Consider the following 13,433-nt stretch of genomic DNA (forward strand, 5'->3'; position numbering starts at 1 on the left):
TGTCTACGCATTTTCTTTTGCTTTGTCCTGCATGCATCCACATAAATTGTAATTACTCCCTAAAATTTTTTTCATTATTACCCTTTAAATTTTTCTCATTTTTTAACTTTGATAATCATTTCAGATATAGTCTTAGAATCTTTGTATAGGCCATCATATATCTTTAGTGGTATTAAACTGAAAAAAAAATTTCTTGTGTTACTCTTTGAATGTATAATAAGTATGCCCCATTACTTATCTATTTTCATCTTAAAAGGTATGTTATATATACATTGAAAAATACAACTAAAAGTTACCCATAATTTGGCTTCTTTAAGGATCAAAAACAATCATATCCTATCTAAGGAAGTTTAAGTTAGTAATTAAAGATATGTAGTTAAAATTAATATTGCATTATTAGGTAGAAGACTATAAATACTAGTATTCATACATTTTTGTGCAATTTCTCTTTTGCCTATGATTTAAGTATTCTTAGTCTCATTCATTCTGAGTTCTGCAAATTTTATATCACTTGAATCTCATACTACCTATGAGAAAATAAATGGAATTGAACTCAATCATGTATTCATTTGGTTCTTTGTTCAAACAAAGTATACTACTAGAATGCCTTTACCAGTAATTATTACCTTTATGCTTTTACTATAGGTGAAGACATTAACTGAAGAGTGTTCTAATAAGAAGGTATCAATGGATTCACTAAAGCAAAGACTTAATGTTGCTGTGAAAGAGAAGTTGCAGTATGAACAGATGTATCAGAAAACTAAAGAGGAGTTAGAAAAAAAGGTATGTCTTTAGAACGTTTTAGCTTAGAGGTAGAATATAGCAATATCCTTTTTAGTTTTAAGCTTGTCATTTTTTCCTCCCTAAAACTATGATGAGCAACTTAAATATTTAAGATAATTGTAAAGAACACATATCTCTACATGAAACACTGAAAATTTATTTAATATTAAGGATAGTACTGTATAACAGAAGACAGATTTTTTTTATCTTGATAATTTCTAATAAATGAAAACTATTATTGAGAACTGGCATTTATACAAGTGGGCATACATTTTGTAGGTCCGCCTAAACTGAAACTAATTAAATATTTCCGTTTGATATATAGGATCTTTTGGTCTAAAGTAGTTTCCATGTCTTTAATGATTTACCATTTTTAAAAAGCATAAACTTATTTTGATAATGAATATATGACAATATGTGCTCAGGATATTTTGTTGAAAATAAAAACAATCATCAGTTTTACCCAAATCAATCAATCTATACCTATCTGTCTATTTAGAGAATAATAGAACACGTTCCATATCTGATGTGTATAACTAACTCTTCCAAATCTGTGTGTGACATTCTAAAAAATTCTGTGATTACTGATCTTCTGCAGGAGCTCAGGCTTACTCTACTAGTATCCAGAGTAAATGAAACTGAATCCGCAATGGCAAAAATTGAAACAGAAGCATCAAAGCAGCTTCAAGGATTAGCAATGCAAAGTGAGCAGGCCCTAGAAGGTGCAAAGAAGAAATTGCTGTTAGCCAATGAGAAAGTAGAAGAATTCACCATATTTGTAAAGGTTTGAATTATGTGTGGTTTACTAATTAGTATTTTACTTCCAGCAGAGTAGGTAGTGGCCTAGTTCAGATGATTTGGGGAATACTTTGAAGTAACTGCTTTCCCATCTCACAATCGTCTTCTCCTATGCTACTTGCAACTTTGCTTAAGATTTTTCTATGAAAGATTTATTCTTATATTTTGAGTTTTAAATTTTCTACTCTATTGTTAATATTCCTTTCTTAATGTCAGTTTAATGTCAAGTTCTGGTAGTCAAGACAGGCTTTAAAGATGAAAGAATTACATTATTTCCACCATACTCTCCTTTTGAAACTTACCGAACCAAGAACAACCAGAAACTTTGTTCCATGTTCAATGAAGCTAGAAAATACCTGATCCCCAATTCACAAACCATCAAGACAGAGAATAGATAGAGGAATGGTAAATGACTTAGTAGAACAAAGGGAAGACAAAGCAAAGTGCCTTGAGGGAGGTACCATCTAGAAATTACCTGACTATGGGAGAACCCCAGAAAAGCCCAGGAATGGGCTAAACAAAGAACCATTTAAGGACTGTTAAGGGAGAGAGAGAAACAGGGTTAAAGCAGGTAATTTGTTTGAAAGTCCTTATAAGAAGCTGTTAGACCCCTGGACTGTATTAGCACCCCACACATTATCAGGCATTATCCCTCCCTCACCCCCTCTGGAGAAATTAAGGAGAGACTCTGTATTCAGAGATACTGGTCACTAATGGTGGAAATCTGGTGACTGGTGCCAACCCTTTCAATCCTCTTGTAAGTTGCTTATACCTCTGTTTAGTGCCTTTTACTCTGCCTTGTGTTACAGTTGCTAAACAAAAATGTTACCATTAGATAGATTATTATGAGTTCCTTAAAGGCAAAGACAGTATTGTATTGCTATCTACCTCCACACCATATACCATAACCATAATGTCTTGCAAAGAGTAGACACTAATAATGATCACTACCTAATCAAATGAAGTATCCTTTAGGGATGTGAAATTTTAATAGTAGTCCTTTTTGATCTTTAAAAATAAGAACTGAAACAGTTGGACTTCAGTGGGAGAGAAGCTCCTTCTTTTTCTTCCAAAATTGCAATATTCTTTTTGTTCCAACCTTTGATAAGATTAAGTTCCTCATGCTACATTTTCCTTTGCATGGCATGCATTATTAAAAGCTGGCATAAATCATAGCAGTAGGTATTTATTTAAGTATTTCAATTCATGGAATCTTTATATAAAAATTTAAATGTCCTACCATGGAATAAAATTTCATCACTTACTGTCTCCTTTCCCAAATAACCCCACCATCATTTAACCAGTTTAACGATTTTAACCAGTTGTTTAGGCCTTGTACACAAATATAAATGTATATATATATTAGTGTTCTTAATTGGTACATTTCTTTGAAAGTTTCTCCCTCTAGATGTGTTAGTAGTTTGGTATCACTTAAGCCCCCAGCAGAGAGATACTCTGCCCAACATATAGTCAAATATTTTTAAATCCCCTTAGGCACTGTGGTTAAAGGCCCAGAATTAATATTAAATGCTGCCTTGACATCTAGTAAAATCAGGAGAGCCTCAAATGGCTAACCCCAAGTTCCCCTTCCTAATCTATTCTTATGGATAAGGTGCCCTAGCCAAACAACCCTCATTATCAAACATCCAAGAGCAGTTTCTGCTTCTTCCTAAGTAGTGGGTTTCAGTTCCCTGCCAGCCCTTGGACTTTATACAAACAAGCCAATTATATCCTTCCTCAGAAACCAGAGAGTACCCAGCCCTCTTTTTTTTTTTTTTTTTTAATTTTATTTTGAAATAAATTCAAAGTTACAGGAACAGTTGCAAAAACAATACAAACCCCATATACAGCATACCCTGACCCCCCTTCCCCGATACCCTGATCCATCAACTTTAACATGCTGTCACACCATTTCTTTCTTTCCCTCGCTCCCTCCCTCCCTCTCTATCAATCATCCATCATCTATTGCTCTGTCTTCTGAACATATGAAAGCACGCTGCATACATCCTTGAACAAACACTATAATTCACATATACAATTCCCATGAACAAGAACATTCTTTTATGCAATCCCATTAAGCGCAGCTAAGAAGTTCAAGAAATTCAACATTGATACAAAGCTTACATTCTATATTTCCTTTTTTTTTTCCTTATGTCCCCAACTGTGTCCCTTTGAGCCTCCTGTCCTCCATCCTCAGATCCCATCTAGGATCATCCTTGTCATTCAATTGTCATCTATTTAGACTGTCTTTTTTTCTTTTTTTTTCCCAATTGTGGAAACATATATACAGCCTAAATCTTCCCATTCCACCCCCTCCCTAGCATTCCATTAGTGGGATTAATCACATTTAGAATCTTGTAATGCTATCACCTTCCCACCATCTATTACTAGAAATTTCCCTTCACCTCAGACAGCAACCCTACACTCATTTCTTAACTCCCCATTTCCCCTTCCCCCACTTCTCATAACCCATACTCTACTTTTCATCTCTATGGTCATATTCTCTGATAATTTCTTTGTGTTTACTGTGGGGCTTAAATTTAGCCTCTTAAATCCATAACAATCTTGTTTTTCTTTGATACCAACTTAACTTCAATAGGACACATAAACTATGTTCCTATACTCCTCCATTCCGCCACCTTTATATAGTTCTTGTCAAAAATTACATATTTTACATTGAGTCCAAAACCACTGATTTGTCATTAATGAGTTTATGTATTTTATATCCTGTAGGAAGTAAATAGTGGAGTTACAAATCAAAAATTATTGACTTCTATTTGTATTCCATTGTGGTCAGAGAATGTGCTTTGAATATATTCAATTGTTTTTGTTTTTTTTTAATTTATTGAGGCTTGTTTTATGTCCCAGCATATGATCTATTCTGGAGAAAGATCTGTGATCACTAGAGAAAAATGTGTGTCCTGGTGATTTGGGATGTAAGGTTCTATATATGTCTGTTAAAATTCTCTATATCTCTTTCTCCTTTCTTTGTTTCTCTGTCAGTAGGGCTCCCTTTAGTATCTGAAGTAGGGCAGGTCTTTTATTGGCAAAATCTCTCAGCATTTGTTTGTCTGTGAAAAATTGAAGCTCTCCCTCAAATTTGAAGGAAAGTTTTGCTGGATAGAGTATTCTTGGGTGGAAATTTTTCTCTCTCAGAATTTTAAATGTGTCATGCCACTGCCTTCTCGCCTCCATGGTGGCCACTGAGTAGTCACTACTAGTCTTATGTTGTTTCCTTTGTATGTGGTGAATCGCTTTTCTCTTGCTGCTTTCAGAACTTGCTCCTTGTCTTCAGTATTTGACAGTGTGATCAGAATATGTCTTGGAGTGGGTTTATTTGGATTTATTCTATTTGGAGTTCACTGGGCATTTATGCTTTGTGTATTTATATTGTGTAGAATGTTTGGGAAGTTTTCCCCAACAATTTCTTTGAATACTCTTTCTAGACCTTTACCCTTCTCTTCCCGTTCTGGGACACCAACGAGTCTTAAATTTGGGCGTTTTATTTTATCCATCATATCCCTGAGATCCATTTCGATTTTTTCGATTTTTTTCTCCATTCTTTCTTTTGTTCTTTCATTTTCTGTTCTGTGGTCCTCTAGGATGCTGAGTCGTTGTTCACCTTCCTCTAATCTTGTATTATGAGTATCCAGAGTCTTTTAAATTTGGCCAACAGTTTCTTTTATTTCCATAAGATCTTCTACTTTTTTATTTACTCTTGCAATTTCTTCTTTATGCTCTTCTAGGGTCTTCTTTATGTCCTTTATATCCTGTGCCATGTTCTTCTTCATGTTCTTTATATTCCGTGCCATGCTCTCATTCTTTGACTGTAGTCCTTTGATTAATTGTGCCAAGTACTGTGTCTCCTTCGATCGTTTGATTTGGGTGTTTGGGATTGGGTTCTCCATATCATCTGGTTTTAACAAATGCTTTAAGATTTTCTGTTGTTTTTGGCCTCTTGGCATTTGCTTTGCTTAATAGCTGTGATCTTCCAGGACCTCTGCTGAGGAAAGGCTGTGCTACATCACAAGTGCACACCTTCCCTCAAGGGAAGCCCCGGGCCACTGGGCCATGCAGGGGTTCTCCCAGCCTGATGCAAAAATGGCTGAATGGGGCATCTCAACCCCCTCTTTTCACACAGCTCCTCCTTCCCAGCTCCAGGACAACTAGCTGTGCCATGGGATACACTCCCTGTCAGTCTGGGTTTCCTGGCATAGCTCTGGGCTATGGGTACGGCCCCAGGCAAGAGTGTTGCCAGCACACTGGGAAGCCAGCTGCAAGAGGTGCGGTTTCTTTCTCCCCTCTGTCCCTCTGGCCCCAGGACAATCAGCAGTGGGTGTGGGGAGGGCTATCCTCCACACCAGACATCGAGGTGTTGGCTACAGCCCGCTCCCGCAGTGCTTCACTACACAGTTCTCAGTGCCGTATCTGCAGCCGCTCCCGGGTTTTTTGTTTTTTGTTTTTAAAAGAACTAGTCTGTCTCCAAACGCCAACCCACAGTTTCCCCACACTTCAACACAGCCGCGGGACTTTCAGCCAGCTTACTCACTCGTTTCAGAATGCAGACTCCCGGTTTCACGAAGTGCACAGTCCCTGTGGTTTTAGCCGACCTTGTCCAGCTGGTGCATCGCTGGAAGTGGTATTCTGGGTCAGTTTCTGGTTTTTATCTAGTAATTTTCACGGAGGTGTTTTTTTGCCCTGTCTCACCTAGCCGCCATCTTAGGTTCTCCCACCCAGCCCTCTTGATACTACAGAGCCTGCTTTCCACCATCCCTGGTTGTTCACTCTGTCCCTGATGCAACCCCTGTGTGGCCATGAATGGCATATGGTGTCTTCCTCCCCTAAGCATTGAGTGTATGTTACTAATAAACTGCTGTCAATCTCATGTGTCCAGTGTCAGATATCATGGGTTAGGCCTTCCCTATAACACTAGGGCAGGAATCCCTCCCTCTAAAACAAAGTGATGAGGAGGCAATTAAAACAGGTTTTGAACTTGTTAATAAATAACAGCATTCCTGGGTTTATGGATTGAATATAAATTGGCAAATAACTTACCTGTAATGCCATATTTTTCATTTCCCTAAAAATAGGAGCCTATGACATTTTGTGGCACTGTTAATAGTGGCCAGTTTAGAACAAATCCTTTATTTTGCTTCTTTGAAAATCATATACAACTTAGGAGTTTTCTCATTTTAAAAATAACTGCAAAAGGAATGGAATAAAATATTTATCTCTTTTATTTCTTTTAATCAAGGTTTCAGCTGGTATAAAGTCAAGACAATAATGCTTGCCTTTAGAGGACCATAAATGATTGGAGAACATGAATTTTAGTAAATGTATTTTATCTTTTCCAGATATAAAATATCATTTTTTCCAAAAGATTGTTGAATAGTCTCATGTTTAACTTATGATAAACACTCTCATTGAATATGCTCATTATTTTATTCATGATGTAGAACCTATCCTATTAAGACTTTTAGCTTTATAAACCATTGTTTTCTTGTTTTATATTCAGCTTAGACTTTTGTTTGTTGCGTTTTTAGCCAACAGCTAAAGGTTGCAATACTTAATCATAAGATATATTCAAACTGCTAATTATTGTTTTTCCTGAAATATTCTTTAAATGTGCCATTTTCAAAAAGAAGGATTAAAGAGAACCAGAAGTTTTTACAATGGACAAGTGCATTTCATGGCTAGATATCTGGTTATTATATACTTAATGAAATTTCTTGGTTTTCGTGATAATGCAGTGAGTGTACTTCTCCATGTAAACTAGTTTAGCAAAAACTATCTTTTAATAAACAAACTTTATTTGTACCTAAGGGTATGAATGCTATTTGATGATGATGTGACTATCTAAACTCTAGTTGTTCAAGGGTGATCTATTGGTTCTTCACATTGTTCACCAACAATGGCATAGAGTGCAGATGCCTCAAGAGATATATTCAGGATTGTTAGGGTTTCATGGCTTTTTTTTCCTTAAATTTTATATTTTGAAATAATTTCAAAATTAAAGGATAGTTAGAAAACTAATAGAAAACCCCAGAGAACTCCAACATACCCCTCCTGGGAAACTCAGATACACCAATTTTAACATTTTGCCATATTTGCCCTATAATTATTTCTACCTATCCATCTATCTATCCATCCCCCGTCCATCAGTCTGTCCATCTGTCTATCTACATATCTATATTTTCTAAATATTTGTGAGTTGGTTGTATGCATTATGCTTTTGAACACATAATACATCCATGTATACTTCCAGAGAATAAGTATATTCCCTTATGTAAACACCTTAAGTATAGTTATCATGTTCAAAAAATTTAACATTGATGTGAAGCTTAAAGTCTATATCCCAATTTTTTCATATGTCCCAATAATGCCCTATTTAGCCTTATACCCTTCATTTTTAGATCCAGTCCAGGATCATGTCTTGCATTTTCTTGTCGTCTCTTTAGTTGTTTCTTTTCTTAATTGTGGAAACATATATACAACATAAACTTTCCCATCTCAGCCACTCCCAAGCATACCATTCAGTGAGTTTTTAATCATATTCACAGTGTTGTGCTATACTCACCACTATTCCTTACCAGAACTTTCCCGTCTTCCTAAAAAGAAAGCCTACACATGTTATTCATTAATTCTTCTTTCCCCTCCCAGCACCCCCTGCTGTAACCTGTCTTCTATTTTCTGTCTTTATGAATCTTCACATTCTAGCTATCATACAAGTAGGATGATATGTCTGTCTTTTTGTATCTGACATATTTCACTCAACATGTTGTCTTCAGGGTTCTTCCATGTTGTCTGATGCATCAGGACTTTATTCCTTTTAAGGGCTGAACAAATTCTATTTTATGTGTATACCACCTTTTGTTTATTGATTCATCTGCAGATGAGAATTTGAGTTGCATCTACCTTTTGGCTATTGTGAATAAATAATGCTACCATGAACATTGGTGTAAAAGTACCTGACCAAATCCCTGCTTTCAATTCTTTGAGTATATACCTAGAAGTGGAGTTGCTGGGTCATATGGTAGTTCTATGTTTAACTTTTTGAGGAACCACCAAACTGTTTTCCACAGTGACTGCATCATTGTGCTTTCCCACCAACAGTGTATGTGGATTCCTATTTCTGTGCATCTTCACCAGCACTTGTTCTTTTTTTTTTTTTTTAATTGTAGCCATTCAAGTGGGTGGGCATGGTGTCTAATTGTGGTTTCAATTTGCATTTCCCTAATGGTGAAAGATATAGAACATCTTAGCCATTTGTATATGTTCTTTAGAAAAATGTCTATTCAAGCCATTTGCACACTTTTAGTTGGGTTATGTTTTGTTGTTTAGTTGTGGTATTTCTTCATTTATTCTGGATATTAAACCCTTATCAGATATATGGTTTCCAAATATTTTCTCCCATTTTTTGGTTGTCTTCTCAATTTCCTGATACTGTTAGGTAAATAAGTTTTTAATTATGGTAAATTCATATATATATATATGGTATATATGTAAGTGCTCATGATTTTGGTGTCAAGTCTAAAAATCCATTGCCTAATAAAAGGTCCTCAATATATTTCCCTATGTTTTCTTCTAAAGGTTTTATTGTTTCTGCACTTATATCTAGATCTTAGGTCCATTTTAAGTTGACTTTTTTAATATAGTGTGAGGTAGGGATCCACTTTTATCTTTTGCATGTGGATATTCAGTGGTCCAAGCACCATTTGTTGAAGAAACTATTCTTTCCCCACATTGAGTTGACTTAGTTCCCTTGTCAAAATTCAGTACACCATAGATGTAAAGGTTCATTTTTGAATACTTGGTTCCGTTCCATTTGTCTGTATGTCTGTCCTTATGCTAATACAGTGCTATTTGATTACTTTAGCTTTGTAATGGGTTTTTAAATCAGAAGGTATAAGTCTCCCCAACTTGGTTCTTCTTTTTCAAGATTATTTTGGCTATTTGGGGTTCTTTGCCCTTCCATATGAATTTTGTTTGTTTTCCTTTATTAGAGGAGTTACAGGTTTTCAGAATAATCATGCATAAAATACAGGATTCCCACATACCACCCTATTGTTAACATCTTATCTGAAATTAGTGTAATTACCCCCTGTTCCAGTTTGTTGATGTTTCCATTTTGCAAAACATCAGAAATGGACTGGCTTTTATAAAGGGGGTTTATTTGGTTACAAAGTTATGGTCTTAAAGCCATAAAGTGTGCAAGGTAAGGTATCAGCAATAGGGTGCTTCACTGGAAAAAGGCCATTGGCATCTGGAAAACGTCTGTTGGCTGGGAAGGCACATGGCTGGCATCTGCATGCCCCCAGGTTGCATTTCAAAATGGCATTCTCCAAAATGTCAGTGTCAGCTTCCAATGGCCATCTTCAAAGTGTGTCCCTCAGCTGCAGCTAGCTATGAGCTCCTTCTGTCTAAGCTTTTATAGGGCTCCAGTGAACCAATTAAGGCCCACGCTGAATGGGCAGGGCCACACTTCCATGGCAACATTCAATCAGAGGTCACACCCTAACCAAAATGTCACTTAGAGTTGGGTGGGTCACATCTCCATGGAAACAACCCAATCCAAAAGTTCCAACCTAATCAACACTAATACATCTGCCCTCACAAGACTGCATCAAAGAATATGGCTTTTTCTGGGGGACATAATATATGCAAATCGAGTATACCCCCACTCTTTTGATTTCTATTTGCATGGAATATTCTTTCCATTCTTCCACGTTCAACCTACTTGTGTCTTTGAATTTAAGGTAATTCTCTTGTAAACTTAAACAGCACATGGTTTATCCATGTTTCTTGTTTATTTGTTTGTTTTTGTTTTGTTTTGTTTTGTTTTTGTAAATTTTCTGCCAATCTCTGCCTTTTAATTGGAAAGTTTAGCTCATTTATATTCAAAGTCACTACTGATAATGCACGGCTTTCTTCTGCCATTTTTCTCTTTGGTATTTTTAATCTTATACATTTTTTGTCTCTCAAGTTTTCCATTACTGCCTATTTTTGTATTTAGTTGATATTTTGTAGTGTACCCTTTAGAATCCCCTTTCTCATTTCTTTCTGCACTTATTTTTCTATATTTTCTTTTTGGATACTATGAGGCTAAAATTTAATTTCCCAAGTCTATAACTTCAATAGCATATACACATTATGTTCCTATATCCCTCTGTCCCGTCAATTTCATATAGCTCTTGTCACGAATTACATATTCATTATGGCTCCAAAACCATTAATTTACCATTACTTTTTATGCATTTGCATTTTAGATCCTGTGGAAAGTGAAAAGTGGAATTACAAATCAAAAACACAATAGTACTGGCATTTATACTTATGCAAACATGTTACCTTTACTGGAGATCTTTATTTCTTCATGCATCCTTGATCTATTGATTAATATCCTTTCCTTTCATCCTGAAGAGCTCGTGTTAGCATTTCTTGTAAGACTAGTCTAATATTGATGATCTCTCCAAGCTTCTGGTTATCTAGAAATGTCTCAATCTGTCCCTCATTTTTGAATGACAGTTTTGCTGTATACAGAATTCTTGGTTGGAAGTTTTTTTGTATTCAGCACTTTAAATATGTCATCCTACTGCTTTCTTGCTCTCATGGTTTCCAATGAGAATTTGGCATTTCATCCTATTGAGGGCCCTCTTGTATGTGATGAATTACCCTTTCTTCCAGCTTTCAGGATTCTCTATCTTTGGCATTCAGCAGTTTGATTATAATATGTTTTGGTGTGTGACTATTTGGGTTTTTCCTGTTTGGAGTTTGTTGAGCATCTCGAATGTGTATATTCATATCTTTTGTTAAATTTGGGAATGTTTCAACCATTATTTCTTTGAATAATCTCTCTGCCCTTCCTCCCTCTGCCCCTTCCTACCTTCCTTCCTTTCTTTCTTCTGAGACTCCCCCAGTACATACATTGGTATGATTGATGATGTCCCACAGATCTCTCTGGCTCTCTTCACTTTTCTTCATTCTTCTTTCTCCTCTTCACACTGAATGATTTCAGTTGTCTTTAAGTCCACTAACTCTTTGTTCTTCCAGCTGTAATCCATTGTTGAAATCTTCCAGGGGATTTTTTAATATCGTTACTGTGGTCTTCACCTCTATTTGTTTCCTTTTCATGACTTCTCTTTGGGTTCATTTATCATTTTCCTGATGTTCTTCAGATCTTAGACCATTTTATCCTTTAGCTCTTTCAGCATACTTGAGACTATTTTAAAAGTCTTCTCTGCTATGTCCCAGGTATGGTCTTCTCATTAATGGATTGATGGTTTCTAATGCTTTAATCTTCTTTGCCTGGGCCATCACTTCCGGTTTCTTTGTATGTTTTGTAATCTTTTATGTTTTAATGGACATTTTTATGTTTTAATGTATTATCTCTGGAATTTAGGCTCTGAGGCATCTGTTTTTTAAGCTTATATCCAGCTAGTGTTATGACAGAGATTCCCTTGAGTGCCAGGAACTAACAACAAAAAGAAAAGGATAATAGAAAACACCTTTCCAAGTCTTTGCACTTTGGCCTGTGCAGGTGCTCCCTGTCAGAGCTTAGCTGTCCTAATACTGAGTTGAGAGAACAGCCTCGGTTGGCACTCCTTTGCCTCAAAGCAGCTGTGATTTGACTGTTCTCCTACAGTGTTCTGTAGGAGAGCTCAATAAGCTGCCTTTAGGCACAAGGCAAGCCCTGAAACGGCAAGTCTTTGATGTACTTCTGAGTTCAGTCCTCAGTTAGATTGACACAAACATACATGCTCTCTAGTACTCTGCTCTCTCCAGAACTGGGACCAGCAATGGAAGTGCAGGCTGGCTATAGGCTTAGCTGATTGGGGGTTTGTGGGAGGGATCAGAAGGACACCTTGAGTTTTTGTGTTTTTTTTTTTTTTTTATCATTTTCATGTTTCCTTTTTCTTGATTTAGCACTCTCCCTGTTTCTGCAGCCCTTTAACTGTTTTCCAGGTCTTTGAGAAAAATGTTTCTGCCAGTTCTCACTGGTTGTGCAAAGCTTCTGTAGGGGCAGAGCCCTGGAGCATCTCACTTTGCCATCTTGATTGGGGCAGGCCATGGCTTTTTAATTTGAATAATAGTTTAAAGATCATTTAATAGGGAAAGATAATAGTTATAAATAATCTATCTTAAATATTCTTGCAGAATTTTCATACTTTGTTTCAATTTGGTATTCAGACCTCCTGTCTAAGAATCACCTGATTCTATTTCATAATATTAAAAATACGTAATATCAGACTCCAAATCTATTGGACCAAAATCCTTGTGGATAGGATCTATAATCTGCATTTAAGTAATTAACTAGGTGATTGCTGTGCATAACAAAGTTTAAGAAACATTCCCTTAAATTGATTTTAAGAACCAAATGTATATAACTATACATTTTCTCTCTATATATATATATACATATATCTGTATACACACACACACATTGATATATTTATCTGGTTAGCATTTAACAAGACCAGTAATAACTCATGACTTCTAATATTAATTTGATGTTTTTCTTAGCTGTCCTTTAGGGCCAAAATATAGTGATACTGTCAACACTCTTCCTGCCTAATCCATTTGTGTAATAAAAGGCTACCAGTGAGTTTTCCTTTTTTCTTTTTCTTTTTCTTTTTTTTTTTTTTGCCAAAACCAGAAACATTGGCAAACACTGGAGGATATTTGGGTTTTAGGAATGTGATAATATTCATCGTTCTCTTTCTTGCACTTAGGAAGTACCCTAGGACTAGGCAGGAATGCTTAGGAGCCACCAGCTGTGACAACATACCATCAGTGACTTCTTAAATCTTACTTCATTAGATCTAAGCTTCCACCCGCATTCAAGATCTTCCATGCTC

General features: G+C 36.1%; 1 protein-coding gene across 1 annotated transcript in view; it reads left to right on the forward strand.

Annotated features, from left to right (window-relative positions):
* The window catches only part of CNTLN (centlein), a 421,047-nt gene that overhangs the window by 340,086 nt on the left and 67,528 nt on the right, over positions 1-13,433 (forward strand). The window contains 2 exon segments of the mRNA XM_037797049.1: positions 646-783; positions 1,382-1,567. Of these exon segments, the coding sequence (XP_037652977.1) occupies positions 646-783; positions 1,382-1,567 (324 nt within the window).

The sequence above is a fragment of the Choloepus didactylus genome, chromosome 10, assembly GCF_015220235.1.
Source record: "Choloepus didactylus isolate mChoDid1 chromosome 10, mChoDid1.pri, whole genome shotgun sequence".
Classification (NCBI taxonomy): Eukaryota; Metazoa; Chordata; class Mammalia; order Pilosa; family Megalonychidae; genus Choloepus; species Choloepus didactylus.